General features: G+C 39.8%; 1 protein-coding gene across 1 annotated transcript; it reads right to left on the bottom strand.

The window, feature by feature from the left end:
- Positions 1-9,433: 9,433 nt before the first annotated feature.
- cetp (cholesteryl ester transfer protein, plasma) lies at positions 9,434-20,098 on the bottom strand. Its single transcript, XM_067501541.1, has 17 exons — positions 19,565-20,098; positions 18,176-18,290; positions 17,951-18,082; positions 17,219-17,289; positions 16,994-17,081; positions 16,840-16,909; positions 16,249-16,309; positions 16,010-16,101; positions 15,240-15,339; positions 13,475-13,554; positions 13,314-13,364; positions 13,084-13,230; positions 10,887-10,954; positions 10,684-10,720; positions 9,982-10,051; positions 9,811-9,896; positions 9,434-9,723 (listed from the first exon to the last, which is right to left on the bottom strand). The coding sequence occupies exons 1-17, from the start codon at positions 19,713-19,715 to the stop codon at positions 9,646-9,648; spliced, it is 1,497 nt and encodes a 498-aa protein (XP_067357642.1). The 5' UTR covers positions 19,716-20,098; the 3' UTR covers positions 9,434-9,645.
- Positions 20,099-21,266: the final 1,168 nt, after the last annotated feature.

Raw genomic sequence — 21,266 nt, 5'->3', positions numbered from 1 at the left:
TTCTATCTCACTGAATTTTCGATATTATTTGTTGTTTTTATCTTTTTAAATCTGTTTTTTTTTTACCTTCTTTATTGCAAACTGACTTGCCTGGTTGATGGTGTTTTTATGGAGGACAATTGCCAAACATCTAGGGCCACACCACTTACATGCATTACTCATACCTGTTGAGTAAATATATCAATTACCAAGTCAATTACCAGACACACCCCTTGCTGGTAACTGACTCTAGCTGATACGGATATGTTTGTATATAATTGTCTGTTTTGTAGATAAATGTCCCCAATATTACTGATGAAGCCTATATGCTGAAATGTGTCTAATAACAATAAAGCTGTTTGAGAATCATTACATCATTCCAAAAATATGCATTGGAACAGAATGATTAACTTATTACATTTTTTATTTAGCTATTGTCATTTCGGCTTATCCTGTGAGTTCAGTGTCGCCACAGCTGATCATTGTCCGCATGTTGATTTGGCACTGTTTTTACACCGGATGCCCTTCCTGACGCAACCCTCCCCTATTTCTGCCGGGCTTGGACCGTCATTGCACAGCTGGGGATGGGAATGAGCTGTTAGGGTTTCAGTGTCTTGCCCAGAGACACTACGACATACGTATAAACCGGGACTGGGGATTGAACCACTGACCCTGTGGTCACACTATTCTTACATATCTCTTTCAATTTTAGTTTCCATTGGTTGCATCTTTTGTTTCTGTACTAATAAGATTAGAAAATTAGAAAGTGGCTACTGTGCATCTTCGGTGTTGTTGCATAATGTGTGTTAGTCTCAGTGTTATAGATCTTGTTTTTATCTCTAGAAACACAGTAAAATCTGCCTTTCTTTTCCAGACAAGCAGTTACATGTCTTCAGATGTGTCTTCCTGTTGAAAAGCACCCAATACACACAGCATTATGTGAAATGCTCATTAGGATAATGGATGCTGAGATGAGTGGGAGATTGGAATGCTGCAGATTGAGCAGCAGTGAGTCAGATTTAGCTGGGTGGAGAAAAGCTGCAGCCAAAACTATGCTATTTATACACAAGTGACAGGATCACGTTAGCCGATGTGATTCGGTTGCCAAAAACAGCCTCCATTCATGTTGTTTGTGGTCACACTGCACAGCCAGCTCTGCAGCATGACCACAAAGCATCTGTTTATCAAGCTGTATCATCTCATAAAGGTTTGCACCTTAGACCAAGTTTTATTTTTATAAATTAGGCAATAAATCATCTACAGTGTGATTCAAATTCCCAGTCCGGCTCCACCTACCTTTTGTGGTGAGGCAAACTTGTGTCAAATGGGAATAAGCATAAACCGAATAATCTGGTTTATATGATGTGTGTGACCCTGATGCAAGGCACAACTCTTTGTGTGAAGCATTTATCAGAGGTTGGCTTTGTACTTTGTCCCTTTGAGGAAATGAAATGAAATACACAGCCAAAATTAGTTCAAATCAAATGTTTATTAGATCCAGAGTACAGCCACGTCTCCTAGTAGTTAATAGGACTGTAGTAACAGGTGGCTGCAGTTTCTGGGAAGTCATTTTGAAGTTTGGATTTAAGTTTATTGCTCAGTGCCAACTCAATTGTGTTAAAGCCTAAATATGAACTTCGGGACAAAGCTCATGTGGGTTGACTAACTGGAAAAAGTCAATCAAGAAAACATTATTGTACAACATATTTCTCCTCAAGCTGAGATCCCCCTTAATGGAACAGTTACCGTCACCATCACAGCCAAGACACAAACAGCTGCTTGCTCCCTGTATGGTCCCTGTAATGCAAATCGGGACCTTTGATAAGCAAAATCCCATAAACATTCCAGAACATCTGTCATCAGGGCAGCATTTTACAATGTGTGACTCTGAAATTATTTAGCTGTAAGAAAGTGCCACCAAATGGCAACACTGTAAATGAGAGGGACAGAATTTCTGATCAAAAGAGAGCAGAGTGCATAGACTGAAGGAAAGGATACGTGCAAAGCTATGTTATGCGAGCCGTGCATGACCCCAGAAATCCTCTTTCACCACAAAACCTATTTGGATATGTCTGCAATATAAACACAAATGATCTATTTTTCTTAATCTCTTAATGCATGTTTAATCTTCAAATGCAAAGACATGTATTTCAAACCATGTTTTCTGTTCCAGTTGTTTAGTCTGTTTTGTACAGTCACCATGTTTTGACTGTGTGGTTAAGACAGACAAATACAATTGTAACATCCCATCTTATGTAATATCTAATGTCCCTCGGGTTAGTGTTAATGTAGAATTAGTTGCATGCCACATGATGATTTTTTTTTTTTTTTTTTTTTTGCATTTCAACCTTGAAGTTAGTCTCTCCCTCGTTCCCTCAACAAAAAGCCAATTATTAAAGAAAATAAGCTCTCTGGCCAACAGAAGTTTTTTATGTTTAAAGTACAGGATGAGGTTACATTGGGCCAGGGTATACTGAAGCGGTGCTCCTACTCCTTCCTTTCAGCATCATGTTGTCTCACATTCACCAAACAAATGCAGAATGTAGCTTAGTTTATTTGACTTTATTAAATCCTCTGAGTTGTTTTTGAACAGGACATGTCCTTAACCTTGGGCATAAAATACATTTCTAGAACAACCTTCATCCACCTGTGGAACATTGCTAACATTAGATGCATCAAAGTGATGCTAAGAAACTAGTCCATGCATTTGTTACTTCTGCACTGAACTATTGTAATTTCTTACTATTAGGATGTTCCAACAACTCCCTAAAAAGCCTCTTTGTGTGAATGTTTTTGAGTGAGAGTGAGTGCTCTTTGTTTGTCTGGATCGCTGTGTCTGAGCTATAGATATAGCCTTTGATTGGCTGGATTTGGGGGCAGTGCCGGGAGCTGATTGGTCCACCTTACACTAATAGAGTTTAAAAATGTCTGGCTCTCCCAGCAGCTAGATGGGCTTCTATGATAAGAGTGTCTTGATGCTGGCTTTTTTGAGCATATTGTGTTGTTTGGATTGTTGCACCTTGTGCCATAGTTTTGTGTATTTATTGTATATTTTGTAAATAGTATTTACAGTATTCTTATACTGCTGTTTTCTCTTACTTTCACAGTAGGGAGTTGGGGTTAGTGAGTGTCTTTTTGTTTGTTTCTTCTTAGGGGTTAGCTAGCACTTTCTTTGGGTGATAGATTCTGGATTTTGGTTTGGGGACTAGGGAGGGAACAGCCTTATTTATCCTGGTATGTTGCATTCCTACCCCCTAGAAAGGGACGGGGGCTCGTCCTTCCTTTTTCTCATAGTCGTCCAGCATTTTGTTAGGTAAATTCTTTTTATCATGGTGTTTGGTTGGCAGTTTTTCTTTGGGTGTGTGGGTATAGTATGGAGGGTGACATAGATGAGTTTACAGTAAATCCAACCCTTGAGAAGTTGTTGTGATCGTCCAAGGCAGATTTCTTACAGCAGAATAATTTCTCTCAATCCCCGACTGAACTGGCTCTGACACCAATAAACCTAATGAGAACTACAAGCCTTTTATCTTAGAAGATTTAGTTTCCCTCACAGAGGATGAAAAAGATCATGTGCCGTTACTATTTTGCGGCATACTGGAGCAACCCAGTCACTTATTTTCTCAAATGTTTTCACATTTTCTAGTGACTCATTTTGTGGTTAAGGTGCACTCATTTAGGGTATTACTGAGTGTTCTCTGATTTCTGGTGCAGTAGAAATTAGAATTTTCCCATACTTACCCGTACAATGAGTAGCTCCCACCAAACTCTGGAAAAGTTTGGCGGGAAAGAAAACTTTTCCGACCCCTGAGGTAATGGAAAGCCCTGTTGGCGTCTTGCCTTTTTCTGCTACCGCTGGTATCAGCTCACCCTCTGTGTTTCCTGCTTGTGCTGTTACACGCACACAGATGTGCAAATTTGAGGATGTGATGATTTGTCTGATGCAGTCAGGTTTGCCGATGTTTCTAAAAAAGTAGAGTCACACTTAGATACCTGTGAAAAGCCTGTCACTCCAAACTTATTGCCTGCTGAACTGTCTTTAGCAAAACTGAGCTTATCCACAAGCAACAGACCGACACATCCCTGGCTACCTGTCTATCCTCTGTCGCCAGCTTTGACAAAAAATGTCCCTGTGCTTATAGCGTTGAAAACGGTGTGTTAAAGTGCAAATTGTATCCTCCTCTGACTGGTGATTTAGGTTACAATTTAGTTCAGCAGATTATTGTGCCAACAAACCTTCGTTCTCAGGTACTCAGCCTCGCCCATGATGGCTATGCTGGTCATTTAGGAATAACAAAGACTTTACACTGTACTGCATTATTTCTTTTGGCTAAGTTTAAAAGCGGATGTCGCCAGGTATTCCCGCACCTGCCATGGCCAAAGTTTTTGTGAAAGCCTTCATAAATTTCTTCTCCACTTTTGGCCTACCAAAGACCCTTCAAACAGCTCAAGGGTCACATTTCATGTCAAAACTTTTTGCTCAACTCATAGTCAAGTCAAACATCAAAAGTCCAGTGCTTATCACCCAATCCCAAGGTGCACTTGAGCATTTCCACTAAACATTAAAGTCCATGTTAAAGAAAAACTTTTTAGAGTCAGAAAAAGAATGGAATGATGAATTACCCTTTCTTCCCCTGCTGCATGTGAACGTTTGCAAGAGTCCACTGGTTTCAGCAGTGTAGATTTAGTGTTTAGTCACAGTGCGTGGTCCTTTGCGTATACTAAAGGAAAACTTTTTGGAGGATTTGCACACAGCCTTTCATTCCCTGGTTCTGCCTTGGAGGCCAGATTTTGCTGCCTCAGTGGCAATGAACCCTGTTCCCATTTCCAAAATTCAGATTTAGGATTTAGAAATGTATTTGCTATTTAGGCAGGGCTCCTAGGAACAATGCTATGCAACTGATTGAAAATACTCTTCTTTTTTTCAAACATACCATCCTGCACCAGTGTTCTCTCCCATGACATTTATGTCGGTGACCAACCCCAATTAAGCAGCGTGCCTACTACGTGAATCCAACGAAGTGTGCTCTGCTCCAGTTACCTACTTGTAGGAGAGTGGTTTAGTTGTCCCAAGTTGTAGTGTTTGGTGCTCCCCATGTCTGCTTGTGCCCAAGCCTGACTAAACATGCTTCAGTACAGATTTTGGAAACATAAATCCAGGCTCATATTCTCTGCCCTGAATGGAGGATTGTGTGTACTGGGCTGGTCCCACAAAGTTTGTTACTAAGCTGGATCTGTTGAAAGGATATTGGCAAGTTCCTTTAACACCATGTGCTTCTGAAATTTCTGCTTTCGTCCCCCCTGATAGTTTCTTACAGTACACCATCGTGCCATTTGGTCTCAGAAATGCACCTGCTATGTTTCAGTGCTTGATGTACCTTGTCCTTGATGGTGTTAACAACTGCGAGGTCTATCTAGATGATATATTGGCATATTCAAGTACATGGCCTAAGCACATGAAAAACAATCTTTGCAAGGTTAAAAGAAGTATCCCTAACCTGGACTTTGGCCAAATGTGACTTTGGTAGAGCCACAGTGACATACTCAGGAAAAGAGGTGGGCCAAGGACAAGTGCAGCATAATCCAAGCCATCTTGGTTTATGCTGTATTTGATACCAGACGTGAGCTTCGCCAGGCATGACTGGCTATTACAGAGATTTCTGTAAAAACTTTGCGGACGATGTTGCTTCCTTCACCAGTCTCACTAGTGTCACCAAACCCTTTGTCTTGTCTTCTACTTGTCAAAATGCTTTTCAGTCTGTCAAAGCTCTCCTCTGCAGCATACCTGTTTTAGCGGCACCTCATTTTGCCTGCCCCTTTTAAACTGGGGTAGATGCAAGTGCCAGTGGTGCCAGTGCTGTATTGCTGCAAGAGGATGAGCAGGGTGTTGATCATCCCATCTATTATTTCTCCAGGAAATTCAACTGACACCAGTTAAAAATACAACACTATTGAAAAAGAAGCCCTCTCTTTACTTCTAGCCCTCCAACACTTTTATGATGGCTTCAGCTCATTACCAGTGGCTGTGTTTTCTGATCACAACACCCTTGTGTTCTTGGCACAGATGCTAAACTCAAACTAGGGAGTAATGAGGTGGTCCTTGCTTGTTCGAGAATTTAACCTGGAAATCCATCACAACGAAGGAACTGTAAATGTTTTTGATGATGCTTTGTCATGTGTATCTACCTTTTCCTAATATCAGACATTTTTTGGGAGTGTCTGATTTTGAGGGAGGGGGTTGTTATGGCCCTGGCCATATGTAATGTAAATTGTTGCTCCTTTTAAAGTTGTGTTCTGTTTGAAGTTTTTTTGAGTGAGAGTGAGTATTCTTTTTGTTTGTGTGGATCTGTGTGTCTGAGCTATAAGTGCCCTATCTGAATGGCTGGATCAGGGGGCAGTGTTGGGAGATGATTGGTCCATCTCACATTTCCTAGAGTTTAAAAAGGCTGGTTCCCACCAGCTATACTGGCTTCTCTGGCAGCAGCACCTGTTCTCTGTTTTGAGCATATTGTGTTGTTTGGATTAGTTGGGCCTTGTGCCATAGTTTTGTGTATTTATTATATATTTTGTAAATAGTATTGCTTATCACTGTCTTGTAAATGTTTTCTGTAAATAGTATTGAAGCTGTAGGGAAGAACTGCCTTTTTCTTTCTGCTCTTTTCTCGTTTTCACAGTAGGGATTTGGGGTTAGTGAGTGTCTTTGTTTTCTTCCTAGGGGTTAGCTAGCACTTTCTTTGGGGAAATAGATTCTTATGTTTGTTGTTTTGGCCTTGGTTCACCGTGAATTATAGTGCTTCACTCTTGTGAATTATATTCACTTAGTTGTATCAGTACATTGAACACTTGATCCTGAAATTTAGATTTTTGTTTGGCAACCGGGGAGGGAAAAGATTTATTTATCCTTGTATGTTGCACTCCTACCCCCTAGACAGGGGCTTTAAAGCTGTACTCTGAACCAGCTCTTAGTTGTGCTACTATGAGGCTAAGCCTTTTCCCCAATATGAACTCACAACAATGTCAGCGCATACAGGATACTCAATATGAAAAATTATGCTGCGGGAAACTGTTTTCTTTACAGCCCACTAAATCCACGCATCAAAAAAAGAAACACTGTGGCAGTCACCTCAGAGAAACGTTGCTCACTTTGCATCTTCCTGATAATTCAGGACAGAGCAGCGTGCTCTATACTTGCACAGGCTTACACACATAATCTGAAATTTATACTAGGAGGTTCACAGGATAAACTCTGGGTAATCTCTGGGGCATCTTTCTTGGACATTTGCACATGTGTACACCAACAAAGTATATTATGGAGAAGATCAGGATCATAGTGCATGTGTGAAAGAGGCTTAGTCTGCTGGGGGGACCGGACCCCCCCAGATGCACTGAACTCAGCTCCTCTTTTCCCCTCTCTCCTCTCCCCATGCATTTATGTCACAACAGCATGACATTAACTTTGAGTCTTCTTTACAGTCATACAGTTACTGCAAACAAGGGACGTACAAGTAAACAAATATTAAGTTTTATGTAATTGATCTTAAAACTATCTTTTGCTTAAAAACAATCTCATACACATAGTGTATGTTACTGTATGTTGTTTTATATATTTAGAAGTAAACACCAGAAAATAAAAGCTGAAATTCTTTCGTCTCATATTTATCTTTTGATCTAAATCTACAGGAATACACAGCTGATTGTAAAGAACACTTGAGTGTGAGAAAGGAGTTGCTGCTGTAATCAGTGTGAGTAGTTTAGATAGGAGTGAGCCAAAATATTGAATTAATGGAATGGACAACGTACAGTAAAACATAGTGCTAACATTCTGGCAAATAAATGTGGACTTTTGCTGCAACCATACTGTTACATAGTGGATAAAGGTTTTTCAGTCACTGTAGTGTCTTCCTGAGAAAGTCAACCCGGAGGTGATGTGGAAAACCAAATGTTATCTCAACCTAAATTATTTTATTTTATATCAGTGAGTATACATCATGTTGCAGAGATTCCCGTCACTGTTAACAATGACCCAGAAAAGGAAGAGAATAAGAGAGCTAAGACAAGAAGAGGTAGGGATAACAAACATGAGGAAGAAGCAGCTGTGTGTCTCCTTGTGATTGTGTGTGTGTGTGTGTGTGCTTGTGTGCTTTCGTTGTGTATTGACCTGAAAAAGGAATGCAGACTCACAACAAGCAGAGACTGGTGGGTGGTGAGGGCTGAGATTCTTTCTTTCCCCTTTCTACTGAAGACTTTATCTTTACTTTCAAACTGACTACTATCAACATTTGCAAAGACCTATTGAGAAACCAATTGTGTAGAATTTCAGTCTACAGTTTAATTTATAGTGCTGGCACTGAGACAGATACAGTAGGGTTGCAAGAATGCAGTGCAGAGGAATGTTAACAGACAGACAAAAAGAGTAGTGGGAAGCTAAAGCCTTGGCATTGTCAGTTAGAGGCTTTTGTTCATGCAAGTTGGTTGTTTACATCAGTGTGACTTGTCTGCAGATGAGTTTGTGGTCATTAAGATACAGGCTCTGAAGACAACAATGACCCCAGGTGTGGATTTCACCATAACTAACATTCTAATGTAAATGTGATGCAAAGTACTGACAGATAAAGTTTCAGATATGGTTTCCATGAAACATAGCTGCCTAATATAAACCAAAAATTAGCTTATAGGTTTTCTGTATGGAACTACAAGGAACACGCGATATATTTAAAAAAATAATAATTGATCGCAATACAGCAGATTGAAATTTACTTGCAAAACAAGTAAAAACAGTTTTGTCATTTTTGCACTCAAACAATCCTGGACAAGGAGAATTGAATCTTTATATAATAATAATAAAAACTAATGCTTTCAGAAGTACACTAATGTTCAAATAATAGCAAGTACTGCACTGCCACCTTGTGACTGCTCAACTTTATGGACCCCCCATACCTGTCTCCTACTATTGGAACAGAGTATGGAATTATTATGGAAAGTATTCATGTATTCATTAATTAATGGTTGCAGATTACATCATCCACGCTCTTCATTCATTGCCCTCTTTCATTTTGATGATTTAATCTCCACACATAACTGAAGGAACAGCATGAAATAAGAGTCTCACCAAGCCTTATTGATAACATCTTTAGATGGTGGGCATTCCCCTTACAATGCCCACCACTCAGTGTATCAACAGAAAACATTGACATATTAGAAAATTGAGTAAAATAGTGAACATTTACCCACTCACTTTGTTTTAATGAAGGCCTATAAATGTCTATAAACATTTGCAGGCTATAGATGTGTGGGTGCTGAAGGGCTTGGCCCATGTATATTTTACATCCCAAAATGAAAATATTCGCTTAAAATAACTATATATTCAGTAAGATGTTGTTTAAGCCATCAGTCTGAAATCTGCAGCACCAGTGGTGATGTATATATATGGTACAAAAGTACAACAATGAAACTGTTTACTTTATACTATTTTAATATATACCAAAGCAAAATGAACAACAAAAAGTGGGTATTACACATCTAAAACGTGTAAAACTTAACACCTATGAATGGCTTTATTTTCTATGGCATCTGGATGTGGGTCATCATTGTGGGATAATTTTCTGTATAGACAACAAGTTAAGCAAGTCATTAATCCATGCCCATAGTGGATAAAGGTTTTCACAGTTACTGTAGTGTCTTCCTGAGGAAGTCAACCAGGAGGTGATGAGGAAAACCAAAATCCATTTGAATCAACACAAAGCCCTGCAGCGTGGACAAAACAAAAGGAGAAGCGAGGTGATGAGAGAAAAACAACACAAATACAGAAATACAGGCAGAGAGAGCACTCACATCCCGAGGAAAGACTTCAGGGTTTGAGATGTCGAACAGGTAAGTTCCCTGTTGGTCCAACACCTTGGTTAACTCAATCTCAAGAACTGAAACATAGATAACATGAGGCACATAATCCAAACATAATGTGAGTTCTACTTTCCTGTCTGTGTATGTTTTGCAGTTTTTTACCTGAAAGGGCCTTGGGAATGCCTATCTTCTCTACAGCTTCTCTTATGAACTCCAGTTGAGCCTTATCCAGCTATAAACAGGTGCCGAGTTCATTAAATGTGAATCAAACATTACAATTAGGAAAATTTTAGCAACGGGCAATATTATTGGGATGGGAGATGGGAAAGCTTTACTTTTTTCCCGCCACTTTTGAATTTTCTCTCTAATGCCAGAAAATAATAAACACATTGAACATTTTAGTTATTTAACTGCAGATGCTACTGTAGATATTAACTGCTCATTTAATGTTGGTAGGCAGAATTTCTTGGCTACATTGGAAGCAGCCTTTAAAATGGGAAAGCCTTATTGTTATGCTGTAACACACAAATGCAGCCTTTGAAGGATGCGTCCCCTAAATTAGGACACCTTTTTTCCTCTGACTCTTCCCCTGTCCTAAATGGACAAAATATCAACTTCTGCCCTTTCAAAGATGAAACGGAACATGCAGGATCATGTATGGGCTATATTTTTGATGTGGCTTTCTAGTATTGATCACATGACACTGTGTCGTTGTGATATCGTGACATGCACTGTTACTTTTAAGCCAACTTACATTCATTTATCTGCTTTCTCTAATGATTTCCTGTGCCATTCTGGAGCTTTGCACAAAATGTTCTTGAGCAGAATAATGTTTATTGTTAATGATTAAATGAATCAACTCACCAGCTGTGAGGGCATCTCAGCATGTGATACAAGGACCCTAGAGAGAAAAGAGTATCATGTCACTCACTGAGAAAAGGACATAGAACACTGCACATTCAAAAAGTGATGATGTGATGATGCAGGTGTGATGCATACAGAACTCTACAGACAGGTTGTTCAAAGCACAAAGTCTTGTAAAAACCAACAGCTTTTTGGCAACTTACTTTGATGGGTTACCGTGCAGAAAGAGTTTCTTGTCGGCGTAGGAGGCTGTGACATCCACAGCCACATCCTACATGGAAAAAACAAACCTTCAATGTACAGTATGACATAGATAAAGTAGTGTCATGGCAAGTTGTAATAACTTTTATGCACAGAAGAACTCACACCTTGCTCAGGGCTGTGGGTTAGTGCAGTTGTCTGTCAGTAAGAAGAGTGAAGAGGTGACCATGCAAGTAGAAAATATGATAAAGAGGCTTCAAAAAGTAAAAAATAAATAAATATCACAGAGTGATACAATATCAAAGGTAGTTAGTTTTGCAAAATTCACCACAGAAAACAAAAAACTCTTACACACAGATCAACTTATCAGTGGGTCAGAGGTTTGATTCCCGGTCCCTCCTTAGGTGTCGAAGTATCCATGGGTAAGTTTATGTGTTGAAGCGTACATGGGTAAAACATTGAACACTGGGTTGCTCCCGGTCGGTCAGGTGAATATCTTGGAGGGCATCCACTGCCATCAGTGTGTGTGTGAATCGGTGAATGAGAAGCAACATTGTGAAGCACTTTGGATATGTAAGCGGCCATTTACTATTCACTACAAAATGCTACTGATCTTTTAGACTGAGGAGCATGGGTCTAATGAATAGGTGGAAAATCTTCTGCAATCGCTTGTTGAAGGTGTCTAAAGATATCTTCTTTTTTGCCACAAGATGTCAGATGGGTTAAACTGTAACTCAGGTAAGCTTTTGAAAAATCAAAGGATTGTTGAATAAATACACCTTCATCTGAAAGGTCTAGTTTGTGGTAAATCAGTATCATGGCCAAAATCTATATGATGACAAAAGACCACTTAAATCAACTGTGTGTAAAGGTGATTAGAAAGCAGAAGTCAGGGGATGGATACAAGAACATCTCCAAGTCAATGAATATCTCTTGGAGTACAGTCAAATGTATCATTATGAAATTAAAGCAATAACATTGTGAAGTATGTAGGACATGCCGTCCCAAAAAAGAGACTGACTGTGCAAGAGGGAGACTAGTGAGGGAGACCACCAAGATACCTATGACTCATCTGAATGAGTTATAAGCTTAAGCTGATGAGACTGTACAGAGAACTGTTGCCTGGGTTCTTCAGCATTTAAAGATTTATGGGAGAGTGGCAAAGGGTAGATTCAACTGGATAAAGGTTCTTTGGTCTGATGAGCAGAAAATTGACCATTTCATTGACCATTGACCATTCCCATGGTGAAGCATGATGGTGGTGGCTGCATCATGCTGTGGGGATGCTTCTCTGCATCAGGTCCTGGAGGGCTTGTTAAGATGGAGGGTACAGTACGCAGCAAATATGGAAGTTTGTTTTCCAGCAAGACAATGATCCCAAGCATAAAGCCAAAATGTAACAGAAATGGTTTCAAAACAACAATGGCGATGCTGCAGATTAGCAAAGGGGAAGATTGTAGTGTAAATATGCGCAAAGCAGCAAACATGAAATTGAGAGACCAGTTTTCCCTTTGATATGAAGGGTCAAAAAAGCCTAATTATATCAACTATGATTCAATGATGAAATGTTAAAATAAATAAAAAAGTGGGATAAATATTTTTTATAGGAACTGTGGAAGCTTCAGTCTTATTAAAAGCGTTCTGGGGTTGCATGTTGTTAAAACAAGCCTTTGTATTTATTCAACTTTGTTTCTAGGATGTATTTCATACCATCATAGAAGTCAAATATTATGAATTCTACAATACTGTGACACTGGCTTCACCATTAGTGGAGAGCTCACCCACTGGTGGAAATCATATTGTGAACATATATTTCGGTTTCCTAAATGTCAGTGAAATTGTCTAGAGTCTGGTTGTTTTCTTGTTGTCCCTTGTAAGAAAAAACTTATGTTCTTCTTCCATGTCAGCAAAAAATATTCACTCCCCCTTACAGCTCAAATACAAATAATTGTTGATTTTAAAATTAAGGGGTTTTCTTGTTTTGTGTTGTGTGTTCTTTTAGCTATAGAGTATATTTTTAACCAAATCATAATTTCTTCAGTTTGTTCTCTCCACATAGCCAAGAGGAGAGGGATAATGCCCTTTGGAAAAACGCATGCATCAAACAAGACAACACCAATTTCCTCAAAATGTCTGTTTTCTTTAACTTTCTACCACATGACCAAAACCGCCATATGCACAAAGTGAGTGGGAAAATACCATTTGAAAAGAGAGGGTGCCTTGACTCCCACAGTCCAGCTGTCCAGAGGCTTGTGCCCACACTCTTGTGCCCAGCGTGGAGGTGTTTAGGTAGGGAACAGATGAACTCCACACTCTTAGCTCTGGAGAAGCTGATTCCAAAAGACACTGTACACAAATACCCGAATGCTGACAAAGGTGAATAAACAATGTATTCTGTAGTGTCGGTATGAGGAGGTTAATATTATTACCTTTCTTGTGAAGTCCGGCATGGCATTAGAGAGGTTCGTCTTGAAAAGCTCCTGAAACCACATTTATCAGAGTTCTATTAACAAAATAACAAAATCATTTGTGAAGTTACAAACATTATACGTGGATGTCGTACAGGTCATGTTGAAGGTAATGTACTTACAGTGAGCTCTGGTCCAGAGATGTTAAGTTTTAAGTATCCATCTTGGTGGGCAGCAGTAAACATGGGGTTAAAGACCTGGTCTGGGGTCAAAACACAAGCTTTTGCCTCACAACCACACAAACATTTGATCTACTCACAAATGCTTAAAAGTAACTTTTTTATTTGTGATCTCTTCAATGTCAATTTGAAGTCTACACATAAATCGGGAATGTACAGATGAGGCCAGTGCAGAAACACCAGTAAACAAGTACAGTGGTGCTACAAAAAAAAAAAAAAAAAAAATGTATGTGCCAGGCAAGCAAGTCTTTTCAGTGAAGTATCTGGGCGTCATGTTTCATTTTGATATTCAGCTCTTATGATTCATCCATGTGAAGAACGTACGAACTAGTTGGACATTGGGTGTAGTCCTTGGGTGTTCAAGTGCCACTTTTTGACCCAGACGAAGGCAACACGATCAGCCTTTGTCACTGCTAGTTCTTTGATGTTGGCTGAGAGTGTCATGGATCACTTATCACTTCTCAAATGCAGCTGACCTACATTGCTACAGTCCCCGAGCATCTCATGCCCACAATGAAAGAACAAAGCTTTGGCCGCACACGTTTACCCTCTGTGAAACTGATGTTCTTTAGTTGGAAACAGATCCATTCAATTCAGAGGAAAAATTGTTCACTGACAAAATGAGCGTGGTCCGTGTCCAACACTCTATTAGTGTAGTCAGGTACAATGCTGCACACATATCCTGAAATTTAGACCCAAAAATCTGCATTTATATCAGTGTAGTAGTTACATATATTTTTGGATAATCCAGTAAAACCTAATCCAATCTAATCTAATACTATACACTGATACCTGTCTAAAGAATACTTTTGACTACACCAAATTAATGGCAATACGAGATAATACTGGATAAAATTGGGGAAAATGTGAAACCACATTCGTTTTTCATATTGCTGTGGTACCTGGAAGTAGATGGGATATACAGTTTTAGTCAGCAAGTAAACATTTTGTCTCTGGAATTTGTGTCTTTCAGTCTTTGACAAGGGCCAAACTGTGATGGGTTAGATGCAACAACAAAACTGCAGCTTGCTTGAAGGGTAATCAGTCTGCAGGGGTCAGGACCTACCAAATTTGGTCCAAGGAAGGAAAACTAGTCAACTGGCAACAGAGTCATAGGCAGACAAGGCTCAGTGATGTGTGTGTGGAGCAAAGGCTGGTTTGTGTAGTTGGATCCAGTAGAAGAGCTACTGTAGCTTAAATTGAAAGATGCCAGAACAGTATGGGGAAAGTATGGGGATGCTTATCCACAGACCAGTGGTCTAGTGGAGTCCATGCCACAATGGGGTGGGGCTGCTTTGGGAGGAAAAGAGGGACCTACTCAATATTACATGGGTGGTCATAATGTCATGGCTGTGAAATAACAGAAAAAGATGATCCCAGGAAAAGATGCTAGATGCTCACATCTTCAACTACCGCTCTATATTCCAACCTCCTGTCTGCACAAGAACTAGGCAGAACTGTCCACTATACATGTCATTTCTATTATAACAATGACTGGACTACACAGATAATACAGTCTATATGAAAAACCAAAAGGCAAGAAATAATTTTAATGTACCTGATTCTAGTATAGAACTTTAGTCCTATACTAACAAGTTTACAGGAACCTCCCAGACAATGGAAAACCTTTTTAAAATTGTATTTCATTCCTGATGTACTTGCATGCACCTACAAATAAGGAGAAAAAAATGCAATGACAGTTGCTGACCTGACACCCAAAAGTAGAGCATCCTGTCTTCAGTCAGCTGACTGGGATGGAAAAGCGATTCACTGATGACTGAGGAAGTGTTATTGTAGCTGGTCAGGCCCTGGAAGATTTATAAAAATGTTAAAGTAAAAAAGAGTGACCTTTATATGAGAAGGTTATTTTTAGGGGCCTGGGGCCCTAAAAACTGACAGACATTTAGATTTGTAGATTTTAGTTTTAGTTGCTCATTTCCATTGTATTTTTGCAGAATGTTACCTAATGCTGCACACTTGTAGTCAAATTGATAAAGTTGTTTCAGTGCTTTGAGCTCTCTGGGCCAATGTACTTTTTTCCATAACTTCCTTTAAAGCTATGGGATGGAACCTAGTTGGCTGCAACATGAGATTGACTGCTCCACCCAGCCATCCGGTGTCCTGCTCTGCTATGTATTCATCATTATGAAATCACAATAAATATTGTGTGGAGGTCATCCAGGTCATGGTTATAACAAGGTGCTGCTTTGTGCAAACTGAAATTTCTTAAAGTTCATAAAGATGTGTCACCAAAAGGTTTCTTAATTTCTAAGGAACACTACTTTGATTTCCTTTGAATTTTCAAAATATCAGCCATTGAGAAATAACAGTGGCACATGTGAGACCCAAGTAGTGTGTAGTGTGTGTAGCGCCCCCAATTTTGCTGCAAGTCTTCAATCAGTGTATCAGTCTTATGTTGTCTAAATGCCGACTTAGAAACATCATGTGAAGAAGACATGACTGGCTCTGTATATTTACCTTGTGGTATGATTCTATGTAGTTTGCAGTGATGACAGGAGCAGTAGTTATACCAATATCCACAACGATGTCTCCAATTTTGAGGAACTCCTCTGAAAGCACACATTTGTGTTTAGAGACATTCCAGATAAAACACTAACTCCTATATAAACCATGTGACATTAATGGTTCACACACACACACACACACACACACACACACACACACACACACACACACACACACACACATCCACGCACTTGCCGTGTCTTGAATGAAGTCAGCCAGTATGTTTGCCACCTTGTTGATCTCCTTGCAAATCTGCACGTGGAAACAAACTCACTGAACTGAGCCTCTGAAGTTAGTGTTTACAGTTCTTTTGGATAGGAGCTCAATTAAAAGACACAAAAGGACATCAAAGAGAAGCACAACAACCACACAAACATGCAAAATTGATACAACTATCCAAGATGGACCAAATTAACCAACTAAATTAATTAAAGATGGACACGAAATTACCAAAAAACACAAACAAAACCTTAAAAAAGAGACACAATATGTACAAAAATAAACACAAAATAACGAAAACCAGATCCCAAACATCCAAAGGCTGACATAACATGACTACAAACAAATACTAAATGACTAAAACAAGACTGGAAAACATGAGCAAAAACGGACTCAAAACAGTCAGAAAGACATGGTGGGGGTCCTTCCACTGTGTGTGCCTGGGGGCCCATTTTCTTCTGATCTGTTCATGCCTATCATTATTGTTACTCTGACTGTAAATGTTCTTACTCTCTGGTGAAATGTCACAAGTCAGGCGTTAGTACTGCTTCTTTGACCCTCACCTGCCCTTTGATGACCAGTTTGACCGTGAAGGTGATGAAGTCGGTGAAGAGCTTCTTCAGCCAGTTCGGTCTGAACCACAGCAGCAAACACACATTAACACGGTCAGACATTGGGAATTTGTAACGCAGACGCTTCGTCTTTTTTGTAACTTACTCTTTGTCTCCCTGCAGATGCAGTCGGAGCTTGTGAAAGTTCAGATAACAGTCTGATGTGTCTGCTGCCACTTTTCCTTCACTGCAGTCTGACAGAGACACACAAGCAAAAGAAATGTTCACTGAGAGATAACGTTAGAAATGCTGCTGCTGGTGAGTATTGGTCCAATTCAAGCTCTGTTTCTACAGCAACTTCTATCAATGCTTGGTCCTCATGTGTACTTACAAAGTTTGGGGTTTATCCCAAGGTCAATCTGAGACTCGATCTCGAAGTCGACTGAATGTGCAAGGTTGACACTGGGTAAAAAAGGACAATTGATTAACAAACACACACATATGAATGAACATCAGTTGCTGGGAAATAGTCATGTGTTGCACTCATTCTCGTCTCATTTTGAGACACATAATGATAATTTGGTGTGAATATCCAGACTGTAATTATAGAAAGACGTGGAAATTAGCAAAATGGTTACTGAAATGTGCAGCTATAACCTATAATAACCTATAATGGACTGGAAAAAGATAAAGATACAGTGCAGTTTTTTTATTGTTGGTTTCTCCAAATAACTTTTAGAAGAATTCTGCTCCAAAACATCTGTTAAAGGGCAACTTCACTCATTTTCAACCTGTTGTCTATGACTGTAGTTTGGGGAATAGATGTAGATGAATGCCATAAACATTTTTTCAACTTTCCCTATTCAAATGCCTTCAGATGGCATCATTAAAAATTGGTAAAGTCGCCCTTTAATGTACAGAGGTGCAGTCAAAAGGTTTATGTGACCTATACCCTTCGAACAGCCATATTCTCTGGGAAAGGTTTTTGAGAAAGTCATTTACTGTATGTCTGATGGTTAGTGTTGCTGACTTTCCTGCACAAATTGTTCATTTTTTTTTAATCATGGGCTTATATTATCACTGTCACCAGAAAGCAAGTGAACAACGTGACGCTCGGACTCACAGCCAGCTGCCATATCCATACTGGATCGTCCCTCTGAAAATTGCAGACACATTGCTTATCTCCATGGCAATGCCTTCACCTGGATGTAGCTCAAACACACTCCGGCCAATCGACAGGTTGTGGATCTCCAAACTGCGTGGGTCAAAGGAAAACCCTTTTTAGAACTGTCCCATGATTTCATGTGGCTTGTCTCTCTGTTTGTATATACTGTTTGTGTCTACTCACTTGTCCAGACCATATGTGACTTTGCCTGTAAAGAGTAGGGATTTCTCTCCCTTCACACTTGGGTATTTGGCATGTTTGAACGCTGCCTCGATCACTTTGGTGGTTTTCTCATTCACTTCCGAAAACACAGACAGAAACCGTTAGATCCCGACACAGGCTAAAGGTTAGAAGGAGGTCTGGTGAATTTTCTCATAGATGCGAAAAAACGGCAGCTTTGAACCTGCTGAGTCACTCACATATGCTTTAAGACAGGCTGAACATTTTCTGATGTCTGAGCATTTCTGTTATAATGGGCTCCAAAGGGAGTTTCAAGTGGCACTCTCTCCACTTCTGGCCAAATACTGAATGAACCGTAAGTCAGTATGAGAGTTACATTTTCAGAAAGAACACTAAAATACCTGTGTTTTCATGTATATTTTGTTGAGGAAAGCTGAAAGTTGACTGAAGAAAAAGCAGAAACATAGTTGATAAAAGTTAAAGTTAGAAGTTAGAGTGTGTGTGATGTCACCCGCTCTAGCTGGGCCAACATTCTGCAATATACACTAATGGAGAAGTTGAACAATCACCAAAAAGTGCCTCAAACTAAAACTGTGATTATTCAAAAACTGTAAAAGATAATAAAAAGCAGAATAAAAGGCTGATGAATGAAATTTGCTGAAAGTCAGAATGGTCTTTCTAGGCTAAAATATGCTGAAGTATAGGACAACGCTGAAGAGTCTCTCCATTCATTTGAATGAGAACAAATTGCTGTAAAAGCTGAGGATTTTAAAAAGTATTAAAGATATTAAAAAGCTGAATGGAAGTGCACAAGTCCTTAATAAATATTAAAAGCATAAACATTTTAAAGTTTGAGTGGTGTTTCTGCTGGCTGAAAGTAGCTGAAGTAGTTAAGTGCCAAAAAATGTACAGAACACGGAAATCAGAAGAAAAAAGAATTATAAAAATGCCGAAGCATTCACCATAAATTGGTTATTATCATATATGGGGGTGGCAGGAGGTGTGACTGACCTCCCCAATGCCCACAAGGACAAACAAATATTTTAGAAGTGCTTTCTAAGGTGCCTTCACCACAAGCAAATAAACATAATGAAAAAATGCCTTCTAGAAATCATTGGGTGCCCCTCATAAGTTTTGGCCCTTGGCCCTCAGGAAGCCCAGGACCACCGCTGTTCACTATAGTACAGTGTCTCAGCTTTAACCTCAACGTAGAAGAAATGTTGTCTTTTAACACACAAAAGGAACTTGACAGACACATGAAGCTGCACAAAATAACTGAATGTGGGAACTGTAATTTTCACAGATACAAAAAGACAAATTGTTGTATTCATTGTATTGATTAGGTAGGTGAATGAAGCAAATACCCCAAACCAGGTCAAAGTCCCAACTCACACACAGCAGCAGCAGGGTAGGTGAGCCGGCACACAATTCCAGTAAATCTGTATGCTGAAGCAGTGTCCGGCAGGCAACCGTGGGATGCCCTGAACACACAAAGGGACAGCAGCAGGAGCAGCAGCGGTGGAGGGGAAACAGCACGAGGCATGGTACAAGCAGATACTTCAACTCTCCCAGAGTCGGATGAGGTTTTGTAACCCTATGGACTGTTTGCAGTTCACAGTATGCGTGTAAGTTTCCTTCTGATGCAAGTGGCTAAGTACAGAGTAGACAGTTGTCACAGATGTTCAGTGAGTTCACTCCTGACAAGTATCTTATTCAATGGCACTTTAGTTCCAGACTGATTCTTGGTTCCTATTAAGACTCACAATACCTAGAATACACTATGAGCTGTGGCTGTCCTGCTCTCACACGTCTGTGACAGGATTTTTTAAATTCCAGCCTTTTTGGACTTCCCTTGGGTCTTGCTGACAGAACACATACTACTGTCAGGAGAGAACTCTATGTCCTACTGCTATCTAGTGAGAAGCCCAGTCCTTTGTCCAATCAGAGACGGGCAACTTGTTCGATTCCTGCTTTATGAAAGGACAAACACTGACTCAGGTTCGTCCACTTAAACTGGTCAAAGTACAACATGTACTGATGTACTACAAATTTACCCTCTAATCCAACCAAATGAGAGTAAACATTTAATGTTAAAGCAAAGGACACATTCTTTTTTTCAATATATGGATTGCAATTAGTAAACTAGTAGGTGATAAAGTGCAGAAATGCTACCTACCGGTTGGTGGATTTCCAGCACTCCTCACTGTGGCTTTTATGTAAATGAGCATAAAAAGAATAAACTTAGCCTACATTCTGGAGATGACCACATTTGAGTGATGAATCCATTTATTTCCTTGCTCTCAGTAGTACAGGTCTACTTCTCTCCTAACAAAGATTGTCTGTGAACAAAGTGCCTGCTCACAATGAAATTCGATCCAAAAGCCGAGTGTAACATGAACCATCCATTCCCTAGTCAGTGGTGATTCCTTTGGAGGTTAATGAGTCTCTTTGTTCTCGTAGCAAAGACAGGTGGGTTTAGTCTGAACCTAAAAGATAGTAGAGAACAAAGGGGAGGACCCCACAGAGACCACGATACAGTAACATAGGGTTACCCACATACATACACAGAAGTCCATTGTGCATCGGTTGTTTTTAGTAATTTGATTGATTTATTATGGCACTGCATTATTGTCTAATTCTGTGGCTTTTTTTTAATTTATTTTTTGTCCTTTCGGCTTATCCTGTGAGTTCAGGGTCGCCACAGCGGATCATTGTCCGCAGGTTGAGTTGGCACAGTTTTTATGCCGGATGCCCTTCCTGACGCAACCCTCCCCAATTTCTACTGGGCTTGGACCAGTACTCCACTGCTGGGGAGGGAAATGGGCTGTTAGGAGTTCAGTGTCTTGCCCAGAGACACTTTGACATATAGCTGGGACTGGGGATCAAACCACTGACCTTGTGGTCCTTGGACGACTGCCTTTACCAACTGAGCTACAGCCGCCCCAAATTCTGTGGCTCTGTATTGTACAAAAAAATATAAATTCTTATCACGTGATGGACATTCTTAAAGTTGTACACGGTGATAAAAGAACTCCGATAGCAACAGTGTAAAAACACATGGTTACAAGTAAAAGTAATGCATTCAAAATGTTAC

The sequence above is a fragment of the Channa argus genome, chromosome 4, assembly GCF_033026475.1.
Source record: "Channa argus isolate prfri chromosome 4, Channa argus male v1.0, whole genome shotgun sequence".
In the NCBI taxonomy this organism is placed as follows: domain Eukaryota; kingdom Metazoa; phylum Chordata; class Actinopteri; order Anabantiformes; family Channidae; genus Channa; species Channa argus.
This window is presented reverse-complemented; position numbering and strand designations above follow the sequence as displayed.

Bases quoted from the DNA above. Each gene is read 5' to 3' on its own strand.
- cetp (XM_067501541.1), bottom strand. From the start codon at position 19,715: ATGCCTCGTGCTGTTTCCCCTCCACCGCTGCTGCTCCTGCTGCTGTCC. The intron at 16,102-16,248 runs GTGCGTGGATGT...GTGTGCTTTCAG, and splicing joins CTTCATTCAAGACACGGCAA to AGGAGTTCCTCAAAATTGGA. The intron at 9,897-9,981 runs GTAAAAAACTGC...TCTATGTTTCAG, and splicing joins CATTCCCAAGGCCCTTTCAG to TTCTTGAGATTGAGTTAACC.